The 19,844-nt window shown below is 40.1% G+C and overlaps 1 protein-coding gene across 1 annotated transcript; it reads right to left on the bottom strand.

The window, feature by feature from the left end:
- Positions 1 to 1,897: 1,897 nt before the first annotated feature.
- Positions 1,898 to 18,453, bottom strand: FEM1B (fem-1 homolog B). The gene is made up of 2 exons (XM_055436174.2): positions 17,532 to 18,453; positions 1,898 to 7,929 (listed from the first exon to the last, which is right to left on the bottom strand). The coding sequence occupies exons 1-2, from the start codon at positions 17,777 to 17,779 to the stop codon at positions 6,294 to 6,296; spliced, it is 1,884 nt and encodes a 627-aa protein (XP_055292149.1). The 5' UTR covers positions 17,780 to 18,453; the 3' UTR covers positions 1,898 to 6,293.
- Between the last annotated feature and the right edge of the window lie 1,391 nt (positions 18,454 to 19,844).

The following is a 19,844-nucleotide window of genomic DNA, read 5'->3' as shown; positions in this document are numbered from 1 at the left end:
GGCTATCTACATTATAAACAAAAAAACTAACAATATATTTTCAAGACCTTCTAAAAATAACCTTGTAAAACAATTTCTGGCTTGGGGACTTTCCTAGTGGTTCACTGGTTAAGAACCCACCTTGCAATGCAAGGGACATGGGTTCAATCCCTGGTGGGTGATCTAGGATCCCATATGCCACAGAGCAACTAGGCTGGTGTGTGACAGCTAGCATCTGACTACTGAAGCCCTCGCGCTCTGGAGCATGCACAGAACTAGAGAATCCATGTGCCACAGCGAAAAATCCGCAGGCCACAACAAAGATCGCTCACACCACAACTGAGAGCTGACACTGCCAAATCAATTTAAAAAATATTTTCTGGTTAGAGAAAAAAAAGACACGGAGAAACATCAGCCCCACGAAGATTAGTACTTAACATTTACCAAGCACCTCAGTTTTAGACACTATGTTAAGACTATTAATTCTCCCATTTGCTCACTACAACTTAGATGATATTATTGTCCCAATGTAGAGAAACTGAAGTCAGCACTGAAAAGCAACTTGCCCAAGGTCACAGAGCCCAGACAATACTCCTCAGGGTCCCACCACGATGCCAGGTCAACAGAGTAGAACAGAGAAGCCAGAAACAGATCCAATTACTTTATGGCAATTTGAACTTGTGATTCAAATCAGTGGAAAATAAGAGTTCTTGGCTAGCTGGATCCTTAATCAAAATAAATTCCAGGTAGATAAAAAGATTTAAACCGAAGAACAAGAGGAGAGGAGGAGGAGGAAGAAGGGGAAAAAAAAGAGGACCGAAGAGAGACATGGGAGGGAAAAGTCGTAAAAGCACTAGAAGAGAACATATGAACTTGGAATGGAGACAACTTTACAAGCAAGATACCAAATTCAGTAGATATAAAAACTACTATACTTAAACTATAAACTGTGACCTATGACAGAAAATTTCCTTACATTTCCAAGGAATTTCTAACATAGCAAGAAAAAGACCACAGCCCCAAAGCAAACAAATTTAAAAGGTCAGTAAATATGTCAACCTCATTCATAATAAAAGGAACTCAAATCAAAACCATGAAATAATATTTTCCATTTCCATAATCTTAGCATAAGCTGAATGATGATAACATCTGATATCAATAAGGATGTAGGTAGATGGAAGGCAACTGGTTCGCTTGTGTCAGAAGTTTTAACACTCAGTTACTAACCCAGAAGTTCCACAGCTAGAAATGAGTTTATGAAAAAACAGTACACAAGGATGTTCACTGACTGAAACTGTATTTAGAATATCAATGAACTGAAAACCTAAAAATCCAACAGGAAGGCCTGGTTAAATAAATTTTAAGTTCATCTATAGAATTAAGTGTTATAAATTTGTTCTTTAAAAAAATCTATACATACCAAAATGAAAAGATGTCTAAGGTAGACTCAATGAAAATGATAAGATGCAGAATAGTGTAGGAAAGTTAAAAGTCCATTTGCATTTTTAAAAGCAGGAGAAAAAATACATAGATACACACAGAAAAGTTCCTGGGAAGCTACTCAAAAAACTAGTGAGTATTCTCTCAAAAGTCCAAATGGGAGTCAGAGAGAGATGAATTTTTTTTTTTTTTACTATTTGAATTTTTCCCACATGTACATGTATAACTTTCACAACTCTTAAAAAATGAATTCGACAAAATATCATCTCAACACTGAACAATAAAGACACACACTTCAAGGCAGTTTTTTTCAAACATTTACTGAACACAAACACCATTTTTTCCTTTTACACAGCAATATTGTTAGTTTCAAATTAGCTGGGCTATTAGGACTATCAATTACTACGAAATTAAAAATGACTCTACATGTCAAACTCAAATAGAAAATGTCATGCAATATATAAATCACTAACAGACCTCTGGTGCAGTCAGCAAGTTTACTATGTTTATTAAAGTCACGTAAATGGTTTGACAAAAGTGCACAATAGAATGACATCACTGGTTTGTTATAAATCACAGTGAATTACTAGAATACAACAACGTAATTCTTCTATGTGGAGGATTGCAGGATGAGGTGAGTGTTATAAAAGACAGGCTCTTTCACCATGTTAAGCCAGTCAGATTTTACTCCTCAGCTATGTATGTCTGAAAAGACTGGTTAGCAAAGTTAAGATTTTTCTCCCTCATCTTTTCTTCTCTACCAATTACTAAGCAACAACAAAAAAGGCCATGCACAAATTTTACAACACCTGATAAAAAAAAAAGATACAGAACCTTGTTCATCACTTAGCAAAGCTTGTATCTTTGCTCCTTCATTTTTTTAATTAGTCCACTCAACACGTGACTGACCCCTAAAGGAAAAGCTGTTAATAATTTAGCAAGTCTCACCCCTGCACACACATCAAGATACACTCCCCATAACCATCAAGTCAGTGTTCCTTCCCTACACATTAACACAAATGAACACACCACAAACCTAGGACTAGAAACATTTACTTTACAGTTTTAAAAATTAATATATCTATCGCCACTATCCATGTAGTATTTATTTCAGATCCCACATTTGGAGAAGATACTGTACTACCCAGCCCATCTGAAGATTTGGGAAAATCTGCCAGGAATGTATGAGAAAGCCCAGCAATGTGCCATACACATTAGGAGCTCTCTACCTTCCAGAGAGGGTATCCAGAGCAGGGCTGTGCATTTTCAGAGCAGGAGTAAACACACAGCTTAAAATCTTATGGACGAATAACTTTTCACAGAGCAAAAGGCAGAGTTTTGTTTTAACCCATTTTAATGTTACAGTATAGTCAGTGAGGAAAACCGAATAGTCATCTGTACATTGACACATCTGGCTAGCCTGAAAGGAATATCTGTTTTTACAGAAAATCTACCATAAAAGCAAGTCCTTTATACTTTTATCCATCTAATCCAAGGTCCAGTAACTCACTCCTCACCCTGCTCCTCTCCCCAAGAAAGAACTGTTTCTGCTCGAATAATCCAAAGCAACCTTATTCCTAAAGTAGCTGCCTCAGCTGAGGTGGAGACTAGTGACAGGGTATTGTTCCTTTGATCTAATTTTCAAAAACACTTGCCAAATGCAGAGTTGGTACTTATGCAGCTGCTGGCCCCAAATCACATTTTACTTCAAACAGTGCTAGCAGACCTAAGTTTCTCATAATTACCAGTTACTAATCAACTATCAGTGTAATGAAATAAAACCCTTCCCAGAAACAAGACCACAGCTTGCTTTTTCGTTGGTTGGTTGGCTGGTTGAAGTTCACACAGCAAAAAAACCTTAAGATAGTTGGACTGTGGCCTACGAGAGAGCAATCCAGGGTAGACTGAAAACAATGTTATTTCAGAGTTCTTAGGTCAAAACTTTCCCCTTTATCAATCTCAGGATGGATCTGTTGCCCATTCCTTGAATTACACAGTTACCTAAACTCAAGAGATCAATTTTACCAACTCTTTAAGTGCAAAACCCACCCAGGTTTCACATGGTTTGCCCAGGCATTCATCCACCTGGGTCTCTAATTCAAATTTATATATCAATTATTAAGCAAGAAGTTTTGATTAAATTTGTAATGTTATCGAGGAAGATTTATAATCCAAAACACAATTCTGTGAATAATAAACACAAAATGACAAGAGTGGCTAAAAAACAGCAATAGCCCAGAGTTCTCAGAGAAGCTGAGATACAGAACTATCGCCTTTCTTACCTCTTTATTTCCCTTAAAAAAAAGAAACTTAAGTTTGGGAAGGGTTTGGCTAAACACATTTTAAAATAATTATATCAAAAACAAGTTAAAAAAAAACAGGCATATAGATCACTTGTTTCAAGAATGGTTTTATACAGGTGCTTCACAATACATATTTGGATTTGTTTTACAAGACAGAATTAGATCCTTAGCAATATAGTGAACAATGTGCTGCTATAGTATAGTTTAAAAAAGAAATCTCAGTTACCATTAGCAAAATTCATAATCTATCCCACTGTCTTCAAATTCAACTTTGTCAGCATTTCAATCAGCAGTTTCACTCTTTCCAGCATTCGGTCCTCCCTTCTCAAAAACACTGAGTATCGTTAAATTTCGTTGTCTGAATATGTACAGATAATCATTATTCTCATTTAATAAGTAAGTAATACCTAAAATAGTTCTCATCCTGGGTAGCCAAAGGGATGAAATGTTTTACAAAACATGCAACATTATCTGATATTTTAAGTTCTGATGTTTAAAAATCATATGCATTAATAATGGAACCAAGTAAATACCAAGTTATCACAGCTATTCCTCAGACTGTCAAATAAGCAAGCCTTGAAGTCTAAAAAATACAGGGTCTGATCTGAGCTGTGAAAAAGGTGTGATTCACCCACCTGGAGGATGAGCATTTTCTCTTTCAGGCCATGAGAGTTGCCAAGAGCAAGGTACACTGATTCCTTGATTCACACCAGGAAGATCAAGGCCAGTAATTTTCAAATTAGGGATCAAATACCTCCCTTTAGACTATCCTAAAAACCTTTCTTGTAAAAATCCCAAGTTAGGAAAACAGAAGTAGATTACTATGGCAGAATTCACCACCAAAACATTCCTAACTGAAGCAAGAAGACACGCAAAGTATAACTACAGCACAGTGAAAGGATCCTGAATTCCTGGGGGAATAGGTTTTTAAAGTCCCCCATCCACTCCCTCCCATCCATCAGAGTATCTCATTTCATTGGGTATCTCTATTTTATTTAAGGCCCTAGGTGCTGATTTTGGCTTGGTCACTATCTTTTATACTGATCCAGCTGCAACCTTTTTCTTAGACTTCACAAAGCAGTATCTATACATAAAATGTTAACTGAAATGTTGTTTTTTAAATTTATATCTGATGTTGCTACACCATTATAATGCTTTTCATTAAAGAAAAAAAGCTGCAGGTCTTCACTTACAGTACCATGCACTATGAGTAGCTAAGGCATTCATTTGGCACTAGAGAAAAAAATACAGATATAGCTAATTTTACTTATCATTTTTAACATTGAAAGAAATAGGTATGTACCCTTGAATTTCTGTGATGCTTAAAGATAATCACAGAATATTCTTTTAGTCTGACAGTCAAAATGTTGCCATTAAAACAAAACCAAAACCATAAAGACCTCTGTACAGCCTGTTGGAATAAGTGACATTTTCTGGTTCCAAAATTTGCTGCTCTCAGACAGAAATAACTTTCAAAATGGCAATGAGAATTATTTTCATCATCAAAAACATTGAATCTATACCACTCTAGTGATTTTTCTATTTCTTATCACAGACTAAATGAAGAAAGTGAAAAAAATATCCCAGTTCCTTTTCACCTGTCATAAAAACCTTAGGGAGGCACAAATAATGCCCTCTGGAAAAGTAGTTTTCAATTTGAAAAGATACCACACAAGAAGAGAGGGAGAAGGGGACAAAAACAGAATGTCTAACTATAATGTGACAACTTGTTTCATAGGAGAAAACACAGCAATCATAATTTTTACCTGTCTGTGAGCTGAGTCAAATGGTGACTGCTGGAATTTAGATTAATCACATCAAAACAGAGACGTCTATGCATTTTAGAATCCAAGCCCAAAGGCAAATAGTCCATCAATATTCTCTGAAAAGTTGCTTAAGATTACTATTTTGTATATATCACTGAGCATAATTCAACAATTTCAATGGATTTAACTTTATGAATCTTTAACTATTATTAAGTTGGCACATTTTTCAGATTAACCTGCAGCTATACTTTTTAAAAACCCTCCCAGTGTTACAATGTGTTGTATCATTTCACATAAATAATGGGAGAGTGAAAACTACCTATCGCAGTTTGGCATGTGCAGAACATCTAGATATTCCATTACTTTTAATGCTTCTTTTAGTTGTTTTTCTTCATGAAATCCTCAAAACTGCTGCAAAGGGTAACACGCTGACACAGGCTTAACAGAAATGCTTTTCTAGGCAATTTTGGTAAAACATTTATCAACTTTAAATCATAAATGTCCCTTGTTACATAAACAAAATATTTTATATTCATTCCTTAAAAAAAAGAAAAAAATAGCTAAGTGACCAATATCCAAACACCTTAAGGTTATAGTTACACCTAAACAATGTGGCTTTGTTTAAAGTGTATTTGAAATCGATAACCATGAGGCAAGAAGACCAAACACAAAACTAAGGAAGGATAAGTGCGGAGGAAGAGTAGTGGAAAGAAAAGTAGAATTTATGAACACATAATTCTATTGTCTGTGATTAAAGTCCTTTACTTTTTAGCACCACATTAAACGATTTTACATATCCAGTCACTTAATGAAATCCAACAAACTCTTCAAGAGTTCTGGGGATCTGGTCTTGGTAGTTAATGTCATTAGCCCGAACTGCCCGGGCAGCCAGGCACTTGAGACTCATCTTCATTTGAGTTTTAAGTAGTATTTCTGATACCCCAGTTGTACTTTTGTCTAGCGGAGTTTTATTCTGTTTATTTGTCATGTCGGTGTGAGCTCCAGCTTCAACTAGACTAATGATGATAGAGTGCAAGGTCAAAAAATCACTGATGGGCCTGTTGTACTGAACAATAATGTGAAGGGCACTGTTCCCTTCATTGTCCACAGCATTCACCTCAGCACCACAGTCCAGCAGGAGCTTTGTGACAAGCGCGTTTGGAAAGCTACAAACGTCATTGGTGTGGAAATCATCAACTGGGGTATTTGAGTTGACAGCTAGATGCAGCAGGGTGAAACCTTCTCGAGTTCTGGGATCAAGGTGAATCAGGTTGTAGATCTGTTTGTTAATTTTGCACTGATCTTCTTCACTGCACTGTGTTTTGGTGGAGATGCACACTAAATACAGAAAGGTATAGAGGTTACATTCATAATTGTCCATAGCACTGTGGACATCAGCATCTGGAATATTTTTCACTCTGTTCATACTCTGTTCTATTTCCAAAACACTGCATCTCAAAACACATTCTATGTCTGGGGCCTTCACAGTTTCATTTAAATGTATCATCTGTGAAAAAACTTGGGCAAATCGAAGAAGATCCTTATGGGTATTTCTGTTACCTTTCTGTCTGAGGTGCAGGGCATGAAGCCACAACTTGATACACTGTTCGAATTCCATGTTATCTGCATAAACAGCTCCCCTGTAAATGATGGGATGGGAAACATCAATGTTGTCAGCACCTAAAATCCGTTCCCGAACTATAAGGCCTTCCATATGAAGAGCATCTCTGTCTTGCCGAATGGATTCCAGTTCCTGAGGATTTCTACATTCAGTTCTATTCCCGTAAGCATGGATTGGTGGGAGAACCTCTTTCTCGAGAATGTTATCACCATCTTGAAACCTCTCCAACATAGCTAAATATAAATAGTGATATGTCTTCATGATGTCATAGTTCTCACGATCATTTGCAAAGGAGGCACCCAAGAGCTCCAAAGCTTCAATCCGACTTCTCCGGTCACAATCAGCATGAGAGAGCAATAGTTCGACAACATCAGCTTTACAGCTTTCAGCAGCTACTTTTAAAGGCGTCATCCCATGGCCGTTCACTACTATAGCAGCACGCCATTTTATCAGCTCCTTCACAATATCTATGTGCCCAGCTTCAGCTGCAAAATGCAATGCTGTGGCTCCACAATGTGCTTTAGCATTCGGATCAGCACGTTGTTCTAAAAGATATCTGACCACATCAGTGTGTCCCTTATAGGCCGCAATCATTAGGCAAGTGTTGTCATACTTGTTGGCAATGCTGATGTTGGCATTATTTTCGACCAAGTACTTCACAATGTCCAATCTGCCATCAAAGCACGCTGCCCGCAGGGGTGTTGAGTTAGTTACTGTGGTGTGGTTCACGTTGGCTCCATGACTGACTAGAAGCTTAACAACTTCAAAATGTCCTGCTCCTGCTGCACACCAAAGAGCAGTGGCACCATCAATGACATACCTATTCATGAAAAGAACAAACAGTTAGAAAATGGTTAGAAATTTCTAACAAACTATTTCTAACAAATAGAAAATTTATGCCCTAACATAAATTTAAAGGATGTAATCATTTACACTGATCCCAAACCTCAATCTACAGGGCATTAGTTAAACAGTTTTGGTGAAAATAAAATCAGGTAATTTAAGTAAAGCACTCAGCATAGTACTTGTATCTAGTATGAGCTCAATAAATGTGAGCGATTATTAGTATTTCCACAGTATAAAAACTTAAAAAATAAAAAGAGTCACCAACTTCCTACTAGCAGAAGTATATAAATTTCAGAACAGAGGAAATGTATGAAGTTTTGTAACTTCTTTACCACCAAGCTGATTCCCTGGCTCTTAGAGGAGCACAGAATATTCCTCCCTCCTAGCACCCTCAGGTACCACAGTTTCTCTCAGTACATCAGTAAGAAAGCCACCACAATCTCTGTGTTAATGTTGTTAGACACTGCATTAGGAAGAAAAGTATTTGAGCAGATAATTTTACCTAGGATTATCTAAACTAGTAAGTATGTACATACTCTAATAAAGCAATGAGAATGAAATAATCACTGCTCCTTACAACATGAATGATACAACACAGGTCAAATTATATATCCGATGAAGTAAAAAAAGTACAATCCACTTGGTATAAAAAATATCATAGCTCAATCCCAACTATCAATACTGTCTATCACTTCTGCTGAAAATAAAAGCCACACTCTATAAACATCCAAGCAATTACTCCTTCAGTTTCAAATAATGAAGCAAAATGTCTATAAGTAAAAGCATTCTCAGTAACAGCTGCCTATAGGGTTATCTATGGGGGAGAGTGTAGGATTGATTCCAAAGGGGCTTAAAGCTACTAGCAATGTCCTATATTTTGAACTGGGTAGTGGCTACATGGGTGGATATTTAGGGGAAAAAATTCATTAAATTGCATAAGAAAGATCTGTACATTTTACTGTATGGAAAACAGTCCTCAAAACAAATTTGAATACTTCTGAAGTTTCTTTATAAAGTTTCATTTTTCAAATGTCACTTAATTGTTAATTAATTTTTTAAACTAAAGAATGAATCAAGAGGGGCTTCCCTGGTCATCTAGTGGTAAAGAATCCACCTTGCAATGCAGGGGACACCGGTTAGATCCCTGGTCCAGGAAGATTCCACAAGCTGCAGAGCAAGAAAGCCCGTGCACCACAGCTACTGAGCCTATGCTCTAGAGCCCAAGAGTCACAACCACTGAGCCCCTGACCACAAAAACTGAAGCCCTGGAAGCCTACCTAGAGCCTACACTCCCCAACAAGAGAAGCCGCCGCAGTGAGAGGCCTGCCCACCACAACTAGAGAAAGCCCACGTACCACCACGAAGACCCACCAGAGCTAAAAGAATAAAAATAAACAAATCTTAAAAAAGAATGAATCAAGCAAATAAGACATTACATCAGTTGAAATGTTTCAGTGGTTGCCAACTGTAGCTTTTGCAGACAATTTAGTTTAATTAAAATTCACTTATTACATCGTTATTGTCATGATTATAATCACAAAGTTCAAAAATATTTTCTTAAAAAGGAAAGTTTTCTTTCAGTCAAAAAAAAAGTACAATTTACAAAAGCACCAGAAAATACCAATGTCTAATAGTAAATCTAATAAAAAATGTACAAAACCTCTATACTGAAAGCTATAAAACATTCCCGAGATAAATCAAAGACCTAAAGAAATGGAGAAATAGTCCATGTTTATTGTTTTGGAGATTCAAGAATGTTAAGATGTCAATTCTCCGCCAAAATAATCTACAGATTCAATGCAATCCAAATCAAAATCCCAGTAGGCATATGTGTGTGTGCATGCATCCACATGTGTGTAGAAACTGAAAAGCCAACTCTAAAATGTATAGAGAAATACAAAGGAAGGACCCAGAACAACCAAGATAATCTTGAAAGAAAAATAAAGTTGGAGGACAAAATACAGTAAGATGGTGTGTCACTGGCACAAGGATAGATAAATACTAATCAAAAGAAAACAACCAAAAACCCCACCAAGGAACAGATTCACACATATAGGAATACAGATTAATGACAAAAGGTCCACTGAAATTCAGGTATAAAGTATGGTCTTTTTACTACATAGTGAAGAAGCAGCCACTAGACATCTGTTTGGAAAATAATTAACCTTGACCCTACTCACAAAAATTTCAAAGTGGCAAAGACCTATAATATGCAAAACAAAACGATAAAAGCTTCTTTAAAAAAAAAAGACTATCTTTATGACCTTGGGGTTGATGATTTCTTAAACAAAATGCAAAAAAAAAAAAAAAGATTAGACTTCAAAAAATTAAAAAATTTTTTCAAGAAAGTGACCAGCAATCTACTCACTGGAGATACCTACAATTGATTATCTGACAAATTACTAAAAAACCAAACAACTCAATTTTTTAAAAAAATGTGAAAAGACTGAACAAGTATACTTCAAAAGTATATATTCAAACAACCAATAAACATATGAAAAGACGTTCAAGATAATTACTCAGCAAGGAAATGCAAATTAAGACCAGGACTTACCAGAACAGATGAAATTAATAATACTGACGACAATACTAAGTATTGGCCAGGATGTGAAGTAACTGAAACCCCTCCTGCTGATAGAAATTTTTAGTGGGAATATAATCTGGTTCAACCACTTTGGTGGTTGACTGTGTGAGAAAGTATTAAACATACACCAACCCTATGAGCCAACAGTCTCACCCCTTGGTATATACTTAAGAGAAATGAACAAAATTCCACCAGAAGACATATACAAACATGTTCATACCAACGTAATTCGTAATAGTCAAATACTAAAAACAATCAAAATATGTGTCAACAGGATAAATAAACTGCCATACATTCATATAATGTAATATTATAAGACATTTAAAAAATACTTAATACATGCAATTCAGTGGATGACTCTCATAGATAACTGTGTTAAACAAAAAGAAGCCAGACAGAAAAGAAAGAGTACACTGTATGATTCCATTTGTAGGAAGTTCAAGTATAGGCAGAACTAATCTATAGAGATAGAAGTCAGAATAATCATTACTTCTGGGAGGGGAAGGGAGAGGAAATGACTGAGAAAGGGCACAAGGGAAACTTTTAAAATGACAGCAATGTTCTGCCTATTGATCTAGAAAGTGATTACATGGATGTAAGCAAATTAAAATTTTATAACATTTCTCCACTTAAGATTTATGCACCTTACTTGATGTTACACCTTAACTAAAAATAGATATAATTTAAAAACAAAAGAGGCACAAGTCAATTTAAAGAAAAAGTTTAAACACAGATAGTTAATCATTTCAATGTGTCAAGCACTATACCAAGCAATAGAGCACATTTAATTCTCATAATAACCTTCTCCCAATAATCCTATAAGGTAGATAACCATTATTAAGCCCATTTTAAAGACATATAACTAAAAGGCTTATATGAGATTAAAAATACAGAAATCTTTGCAAACTATATAATTCATCAAATGTAAGGAAACATAGTCCATGTCATTGTCCAAACATGTTTCCATTTAAAAAGCTTTTTTTAAAAAACAACTTATTAAAAAAAACAATATAGTTAAAATAGTTATATTTACATAGTTACAAAGTTTCCTTGTACGCCTTAAAAATAAAAAATTGTTACATGCCAGGAATATGAACCTAAACTAAATAAAACTCAAGAACTGTTGTACTAAAATAAGCATTCACATATATTACCTTTAACTTCTGCAATAACCATATAAGATAAATAGGACCCCCATTTTAAAATGGAAAAAAAAAGACAAAAAGTGATTAAAATTTTTTTTCTGGCCTCAAATTCCCCACTACTAATAACATAAGGGAGAAGGAAATGGCAACCCACTCCAGTACTCTTGCCTGGAAAATTCCATGGATGGCTACAGTCTATGGGGTTGCAAAGAGCCGGACACAACTGAGCGACTTCACTTTCTTTCTTTCTATAGTTCCTTTTGGAGAAGGACACTCCAGTGTTCTTGCCTGGAGAATCCCATGAATGGAGTGGTCTGGTGGGCTACAGTCTATGGGGTTGCAAAGAGTCGGACACGACTGAGCGACTAAACTGAACTGAATTGAACTTCACTTGGGCTTCCCAGGTGGTTCAATGGTAAAGAATCTGCCTGCAATGCAGAAGACACAGTTTCCGTCCTTGGGTCAGCAAGATCCCCTAGAGAAGGAAATGGCAACCCACTCTGGTATTCTTGCCTGGGAAATCCCATGAACAGAGGAGACTGGTGGGCTGGAGCCTGGTGGGCTACAGCCTATGGAGTTGCAAAAGAGCTGGACATGACTTGGCAACTAAACAACAACGTCACTTGGTTTTTATCATCATTTAATCACCAATGTAATCTAATAATTTCCATTTTCTCTACAAAATTTCCATTTTCCCTCTGATATGACAGAAGCCTAGAAAAAGTTTCAATTATCTATTTTTATTGAAGCAATAAAAATTTTGAAATACTTAATGACAAAAATATTCACTGCAGAATGTCCTTCAGGAACATTACCCTTAGTAATTTTTAGATTTCTACACCTTAATCAGCATTAAACAGATTAAAGGGACTAATAATCCTAACACTTATGACATTTTTTGTCCATAAAATACAGCTAAAGTTATAGCTGCATACTGTCTCAAAACAAAATACCAAAAATATTTACTTTCTATAAATATTTTTAGAAAGTAAATTAAAATAATCAAATAAATGCAATATTTACTTAATGAGTATGGGAGAAGCACTATAACACACTGATCTTTCTGGTCTAAAATTGCAAATTTTAGGGGTTCCCTGATAGCTCAGTTGGTAAAGAATTTGCCTGCAATGCAGGAGACCCGGGTTCAATTCCTGGGTGGGGATGATCCCCTGGAGAAGGAAATGGCAACCCACTTCAGTATTCTTGCCTGGAGAATCCCATGGACAGAGAAGCCTGGCAGGCTATGGTCTATGGGGTCGCAATAGTCGGACACGACTGAGTGACTAAGCACACACACACACGTATTTCATCTAAAAAAATCAAGAAACTTTAATCTAGCATTCGCCTTCTAAAATAAAATGTATAAAGATAACATTTCTGATCACAATCCTAAACTCATCTATTGTCTAGTTCAAGCATTTGAAATGAAAATAAAAATTCATTCAGTGTTAATGACCAACACTTTATTTTAACCAAAGTCCCCAAATCATTTATTAGATCATAAGCACTTCCTTGAACTATACACTGGAAATGACTTTCTAAATGAAGTCAAGTGACACTGTGCCCCTACGCCTTTCCTCTACCTGGACATTTAAGGACTTGTACTAGCACTGACTTGAAAAGAGCACTCGATAAAATTCCCAGAGGTCCTGTTCTCCTTCTTATCCATGTCAGCAAACTTCTTCTAGGACAAGAGTTCCCCACAAGCTCTGGCGCTGAGCAGTCAGGCACTCAGAACACAAACCAGCACAATATTCCAAGATCACGTGACGCCTCTCCTTTGTTCTGGTCCATTTCTATAACACTCTTAACAGCTTCCCATTCTACAACTAAAGGTTCTTCTTTCATTCCTATTCATGTAACTTTTCTTCTTATCCCCTCATCTATGTCAACGTTAATCTTAACAGAGTAAGCCATAAGTAAAATAATCTCAAGTGTTACTCCTAAAAATTAGTACAAGGACTCAAATACCCGGCTTAACCTAGGTGGGTGGCTCCTTCCCCCTTGAGGCTCTACTATGAATTCACTTTAGTTTTCCAAGGTATTATAGATGTTTGTAGGCAGTCCATTCTAAAGGAGATCAATCCTGGGTGTTCACTGGAAGGACTGATGCTAAAGTTGAAACTGCAATACTTTGGCCACCTCATGCGACGAGTTGACTCACTGGAAAAGACTCTGATGCTGGGAAAGGTTGGGGGCGGGAGGAGAAGGGGACGACCGAGAATGAGATGGCTGGATGGCATCACCAACTCTGTGGACATGAGTTTGAGTGAACTCCGGGAGTTGGTGATGGACAGGGAGGCCTGGCGTGCTGTGGTTCATGGGGTCGCAGAGAGTCGGACACGACTGAGCGACTGAACTGAACTGAACTGAGGCAGAATATAGACTTTTTAAAAGACCTTATTGTGATATCTGTGTATGTTTCTCACACACACACACAAAGGATTGTATCACACCCATTATCATACAGATGTGTTGCTAAGAAGTGAGTTTTTTTTTTTAACATTAGGGAAACAACAGGATAAGTGATGAACAGTCTGGCAAAAAATTGTGAAGATGATACGTAAATTACTAAAAATTAGGAAACACTTTTGCCAACCAAGGTCCGTCTAGTCAAGGCTATGGTTTTTCCAGTGGTCATGTATGGATGTGAGAGTTGGACTGTGAAGAAAACTGATCGCCAAAGAATTGATACTTTTGAACTGTGATGTTGGAGAAGACGCTTGAGAGTCCCTTGTACTGCAAGGAGAGCCAACCAGTCCATTCTAAAGGAGATCAGCCCTGGGTGTTCATTGGAAGGACTGATGCTGAAGCTGAAGCTCCAATACTTTGGCCACCTCATGCGAAGAGTTGACTCACTGGAAAAGACTCTGATGCTGGGAGGGATTAGGGGCAGGAGAAGAAGGGGACAACAGAGAATGAGATGGCTGGATGGCATCACCGACTCGATGGACATGAGTTTGAGTGAACTCCGGGAGTTAGTGATAGACAGGGAGGCCTGGCGTGCTGTGATTCATGGGGTCGCAAAGAGTCGGACACGACTGAGCGACTGAACTGAACTGAACTGAAGCTATTTAAGCCCACAGAGAACCTGTCTGTCCCTAGCTGGCCATGGGTCTCAAGTGAAGGGTTGGCTAAATTCCTCTCGAAAACCAGTCCCTGAGGGGTGAGTGAGCTTCATATTAACACCTCATTCAGACTAACATTTTCACAATGTCTGGAATGAGTGTAAAGTGAAATCATGACATTTGCAAATAACACTTTCTTCCTCTACTTCTGAAATGCCTAAATGACTGGAACAAACTGCAAAATAATCTCAGAATGGTGTGAGTGGGCAGAAAGGTGGCCAGGAATTTCAATTCTTCTCTTTTGTTAATTAATTTGTAAGCTCCTCAAAAGTAGAAACTTCGTATTTTTTTCGGTACCTTCCACAGTATGTGTGGGGCACAGTGCCAGGCCCATCACAGTCATTTAGTAAGTTTTAAAAAAACTAAACTACTTTGACAGAGTAGTTAATGAATCCATAATTGTAATAATACATAAACAAAAAAAGACAGATTGAAGAAGGCTCAGACAAAATGTCAAATGATAGAAATGTTTGCAATTCCAGTCTCACCAGTCTCTTGATATTTTACATGACAATCATCAATATCTGGCCTCCACCTCACTCCAGTCTCCCACAATCTCTTTCTTAATTTCCCAGGTTTGAAACCCTCCCTGCAACAGCACTGAAACACTTTTGTCATTGCAAGTGTACCATGTTGCTGCTCCTCTTCTTCACTTTCTACTTTCTATCCTTTAAGACTGAGCTCAAACATCACCTCAGTTGTGAAGACTTCCCTGCTTCTCCCAGGCAAAGCTGAGCAATTCCTCTTCCTGCATTCCCTCAGCAGTCCAAAAGATTCCTCTAACCCTAAATGGCCTGGCATCTATTACTCATTTTCATCAATCTTTCCCCTCCCCACCGCACCTTAATCCCGCCCACCCAGGGTCACCTGACTGTCTTCCTGGGAAACGTACATTACTCATCTCTGCATACCCAATCCCTACTATAGAGCCTGGCACACAGTAGGTGTTCAAAATATGTTTGCTTACTGAATTTCACTGGTCAGTGCAAAATACGGGGCAAGAGAAGCCACTGTGAAGGCTCAACGCTATATTCCTTGTCATTTCAGGTTCTCTTAATTGCCACCTCAAAATACCTCTCTGACAGTTAAGAAAGATAAGCAAAGCCTTTTCAAATGCTTTAGAAAAAACTATTTTTTCTTGCCACTATTCTCTCCTCATCAAAACAGGCCTCAGCAATCTCCTCAGCAGCAGTAGAACCAGCAGCTGTTATTGCAGAGATTGATAGCTCAGTGGATGCTTGTGCTTATACAACTGGAATGGTGCTCGAAGTTCAGAGGTCATTCTACTTCGCTCCTCCTCTGTGTTTAGGAAAGGCTGTGGGAATGCAGAGAGTTACAAAAAGGACACAGAAGCCAGTAAAGGAAAACAAACAAGAACCAGGTTGCCATCTTTGGTTAATATGAAAAAGACCATCTCCTTAATGTCTAGAGAGGTGGTACTAGAGATTAACCACCACCCATAGGCTATCATTTCAGTAAAATGTAATACTCTGAAATATTTTCCTCTCATCTGAAACAGAAGAAAAAGCTCTTATTTCAACTTAAAAAAAAAATCAATCAAAATTCAACAATGCCCTAGTCATCTCAAAGAAGAACTGTTTTTTTCAATCAGGTTTTATCCAAGCAGTATTCAATTATCAAAACTAAAGATACATATCTTTACACTTGGATCACATCTACCTCAAAAGAAGAAAATGCTAGAAGAGCTTACCTACTGGCACAAGTCAACAAAAACAAATGAAATCAATGAAGCAAAATCTTTATGAAGTTGTAATCTGTTAAACAGGTTATAACCATCCACACAGAAAAGATAATGTCAAACCTGACAATTCTGCATTCAACAATATGACACCTCAAAATATGTACAATTCAACTTAAAAGGCAAATTTTAACTATGACAATATTATTTTTGAACTCTCCACCTGGAATAACAGTAAATTATCAAGCTTCCCCAGAAGATGACGGGATAACAGTAATTTAAAAACGGCATCATCTTCTCCCACACCAGGTCCTATGCCATCTTCGCAGCCAACATATCTCTTCCCAGCAATGTGTAAGTCAGAATCATGTCTGGGGATGTCTGGCTGCGTGACAATCCCGCAAGAGGCTGAAGCTGCTGCTGGTTCTAGGGGCTTATTTTGACAAAAAGGTCCCATAACCCACTAAGGGCTTTATCAGACGCTCGACTAAAAATTGGGCGGTCAAATAATTCATCAATCAGAGGTTTCCAATGTTAATTGCTGATCTTGTTAATTTCTGCTCTCGGTTACAACCCAGGTCCTGACGGAGGGAAAGCCTGAAACGCCGCTGCGTCCTCCATACTGCTTGTTCATACACTATCTAGCAGAGCATTGGTTTTTGCCTGCGTGCTCAGTCGTGTCCAACTATTCGCGACCCCATTCACTGGAGCCCGCCAGGCTCCTCTGTCCATGGGATTTCCCAATCAAGAATACTGGAGAATACCTATTAGATATTAAGACAGAAGGTGTGGCTATTTACCTATAGAGGGAATAAGGGGTAGCGGCCGATAAGGATGGGCAGCAAAACATGGAATGGAGTATCCGCCCCAGAAGATGAAATGGTTATTAATGCGGCAGGTCAGGAGATACAAAAATGGGAGAAGCGACACCTCCATTAAGTGCAAGAGTGGGAAGGGAAGATCCATGAGGTCGGAGGTTCGCACGCGTTAGAGAGGCGGCAGGAGCTGGGATGTACCTACCCGTCGAAGCGGACGGTGCCAGTCTGCTGAGTCTGCACCCGGTAATGTTCTAACAGCAAGCGCACCACCTTAGCGTGCCCATTGCGAGCTGCGATGATGAGGGGCGTGGAGCGCTGCCCTCCCTGCTGGCTGACATAGCCAAGCAAATAGCGGATGTCGCTTTCAGACCGGTTGAGAAGCAAGGCGGCCAGAGTCAGCACCTTGCCCTCGCTGGCCGCCTTGTATACATAGCCAGCCAGGCCCTCCATGGCCGCCGCCAACTCCAACACCCGTTTGGTCGCCACTGCTGCTGCTGCCTTGCGCCCCCGGAGGCCGCGTTCGCCAGCGCTTGAAAACTGGGCCCTCACAGCCCATTCAACAGGGCGCCGCCGCCGCCGCCGCCGCCGCGCCCAGGCAGCAGCGCGGCCCGGGGAGGGCTGAGACGCAGAGGTGGCCGAATACCGCGGGGGGCAGGTCTGCGATCCAGCCCCAGCGGGGAGGAGGGCGGTCAGGGCCACCCCCAAGGCCCCAGGCGCCGGCCCTGGGCCGAGGGGATCTCCATGGCGGCCGCCGCCCCGGGCCTCAGGCCGGACCCCTCCTTCCTGCGGGCTGCGACAGGCGCGTGCCCGAGCTACGGGTCGCCGGTGAAGTCCCAAGAGGGCCGCGCGCGCCCCGGACCGCGAAGGACGGCCGCGTTTCACCCGACCCGGCCCGTCAGGCCTAAGGCCTGAAACTGCCTGGTCCCCGCCTCCGCTCTCCGCCCTCCCCAGGAAACCCGCAGGCCCTAGCCCACTGGAGCTCAGAAACGCCAGACGCAGCCGGAGGTTTCAGAGGTCCGCGCCTGGGAAGGCCCTCGGAGCGAGGCGGAACGCCGCGGCGCCAGCAGCCCCCGGACTCGGGACGGGGAGGAAGGCGGGCCTCTGCAGACTGGGCCGAGAGGGGGAGGGTGCGACCGGGGGACGGTTAAGTGGAGTGTCTCTTCCAAAGCCTACCGGCTGGCAATCAAGGCCCAGTGAAGAAAGGTTCTGCTACGCGAAGGCGGCCCGTACCCAGTTTGGCCCTGATGTCCTCATTGCCCTCGCTGCCCGGAGCTTCCAGCTCGTCCCCATTAGGCCCTACGGGTCCCTGGCCAGGGAGTGGTACAGAGTGAGGCCGCTGAACCGTTACTGCTGGGGTTGCGGGGGGCGCGACTCGGGGGCCCTTCCCTTTTTGCCATAGACCTATGGGACCCTTCGCCCGACTGGGGCCTGGGGAGGCGGGTACGCGGACCCGGCAGGGTCCACTTTGAGACCAGGGCGGTGTCTCTGAGCCCTAGAAATAAGGGAGGCTTTGAGAAGGGACTGGAAGTCCGGCCTGTCCTCCCTGGAGAGCAGGATGAAGTGAGAACGGTCAGGGGAGATAGGGAACAAAAAAGGGCTCACCCTGGGACGGAGGGCAAGGTCTGTGTCCGCACAGACCAGGACTCTAATCCTGAGCCTGATGGAGCCTTCAGTTTTCTCCCATATCTCACAAGATTGTTAGGATTTGAAAAGATCATTCATCCAATGAATATTAGAGGTTTACTGTGTGCCAGGCTCTGCTTGGCTCTAGGGATTCAGTGATAGACCAGATGAACACAGTGCCTCTTCAGGGACTGTGTTGTTGTAGAGAAAACAGACGATAAAGTAAACAAATAATAGACAAGACTGGTTGACTTATATCACTATGACTTGCTGTGAAGCAAGTGAAATAGAATGATGGTGGGGTGATGCTAATTTAGTGTGTGTGGTCGGATAAGACCTCCATGACAGGTAAGGAGAACGGGGTATTTTAGGCAGAGGGAAAGCTAGTACAAAAGCCCCGAGAGGGAACAGTCTTGGTAAGTTCAAAAACAAAGGTAAGAGTGGCTTCAGCAGAGAAGGCCATAGGAGAGCGATAGGAGATGAAACCTGGGTGCAGGTCTTGTTAGGGCCCAGTTACCCATGGTAAGTTTAAATTCTTCTCAAAGCTGATGGGGGCATTTGATAGTTTTAAACAGAAAAGTGACAAAATATGGTTTATAGTCTTTAAAAGATCAGTCTCTAGTAGGCAAGAGGCAAGGCTGGAAGGCCACTTAAGAATAAAGGTTTGGGACTAGGATGGTAGGAGTGGAGGTGATGAAGCTGGTGGGGCAGTCACAAAAAGTCCAAGTTCAATATGGAGGTCACTCCCTCGACACACACACAAGGGATAGTATCTACACCACCACCCCTAAAACACAAAGGACAATATCTAACATAGAGGAAGAGAAAATATGTTTATTTGGTCCCAAGGGACCAGGCTGGGCTCAGTTCACATAAATTATTGCATGTGAAC

This window comes from Moschus berezovskii, chromosome 9, assembly GCF_049115385.1.
Source record: "Moschus berezovskii isolate FMDL1 chromosome 9, NW_MosBer_1.0, whole genome shotgun sequence".
NCBI lineage: Eukaryota > Metazoa > Chordata > Mammalia > Artiodactyla > Moschidae > Moschus > Moschus berezovskii.
Note: the sequence above shows the minus strand (reverse complement) of the source record. Positions and strands in the feature narration are given on the sequence as shown.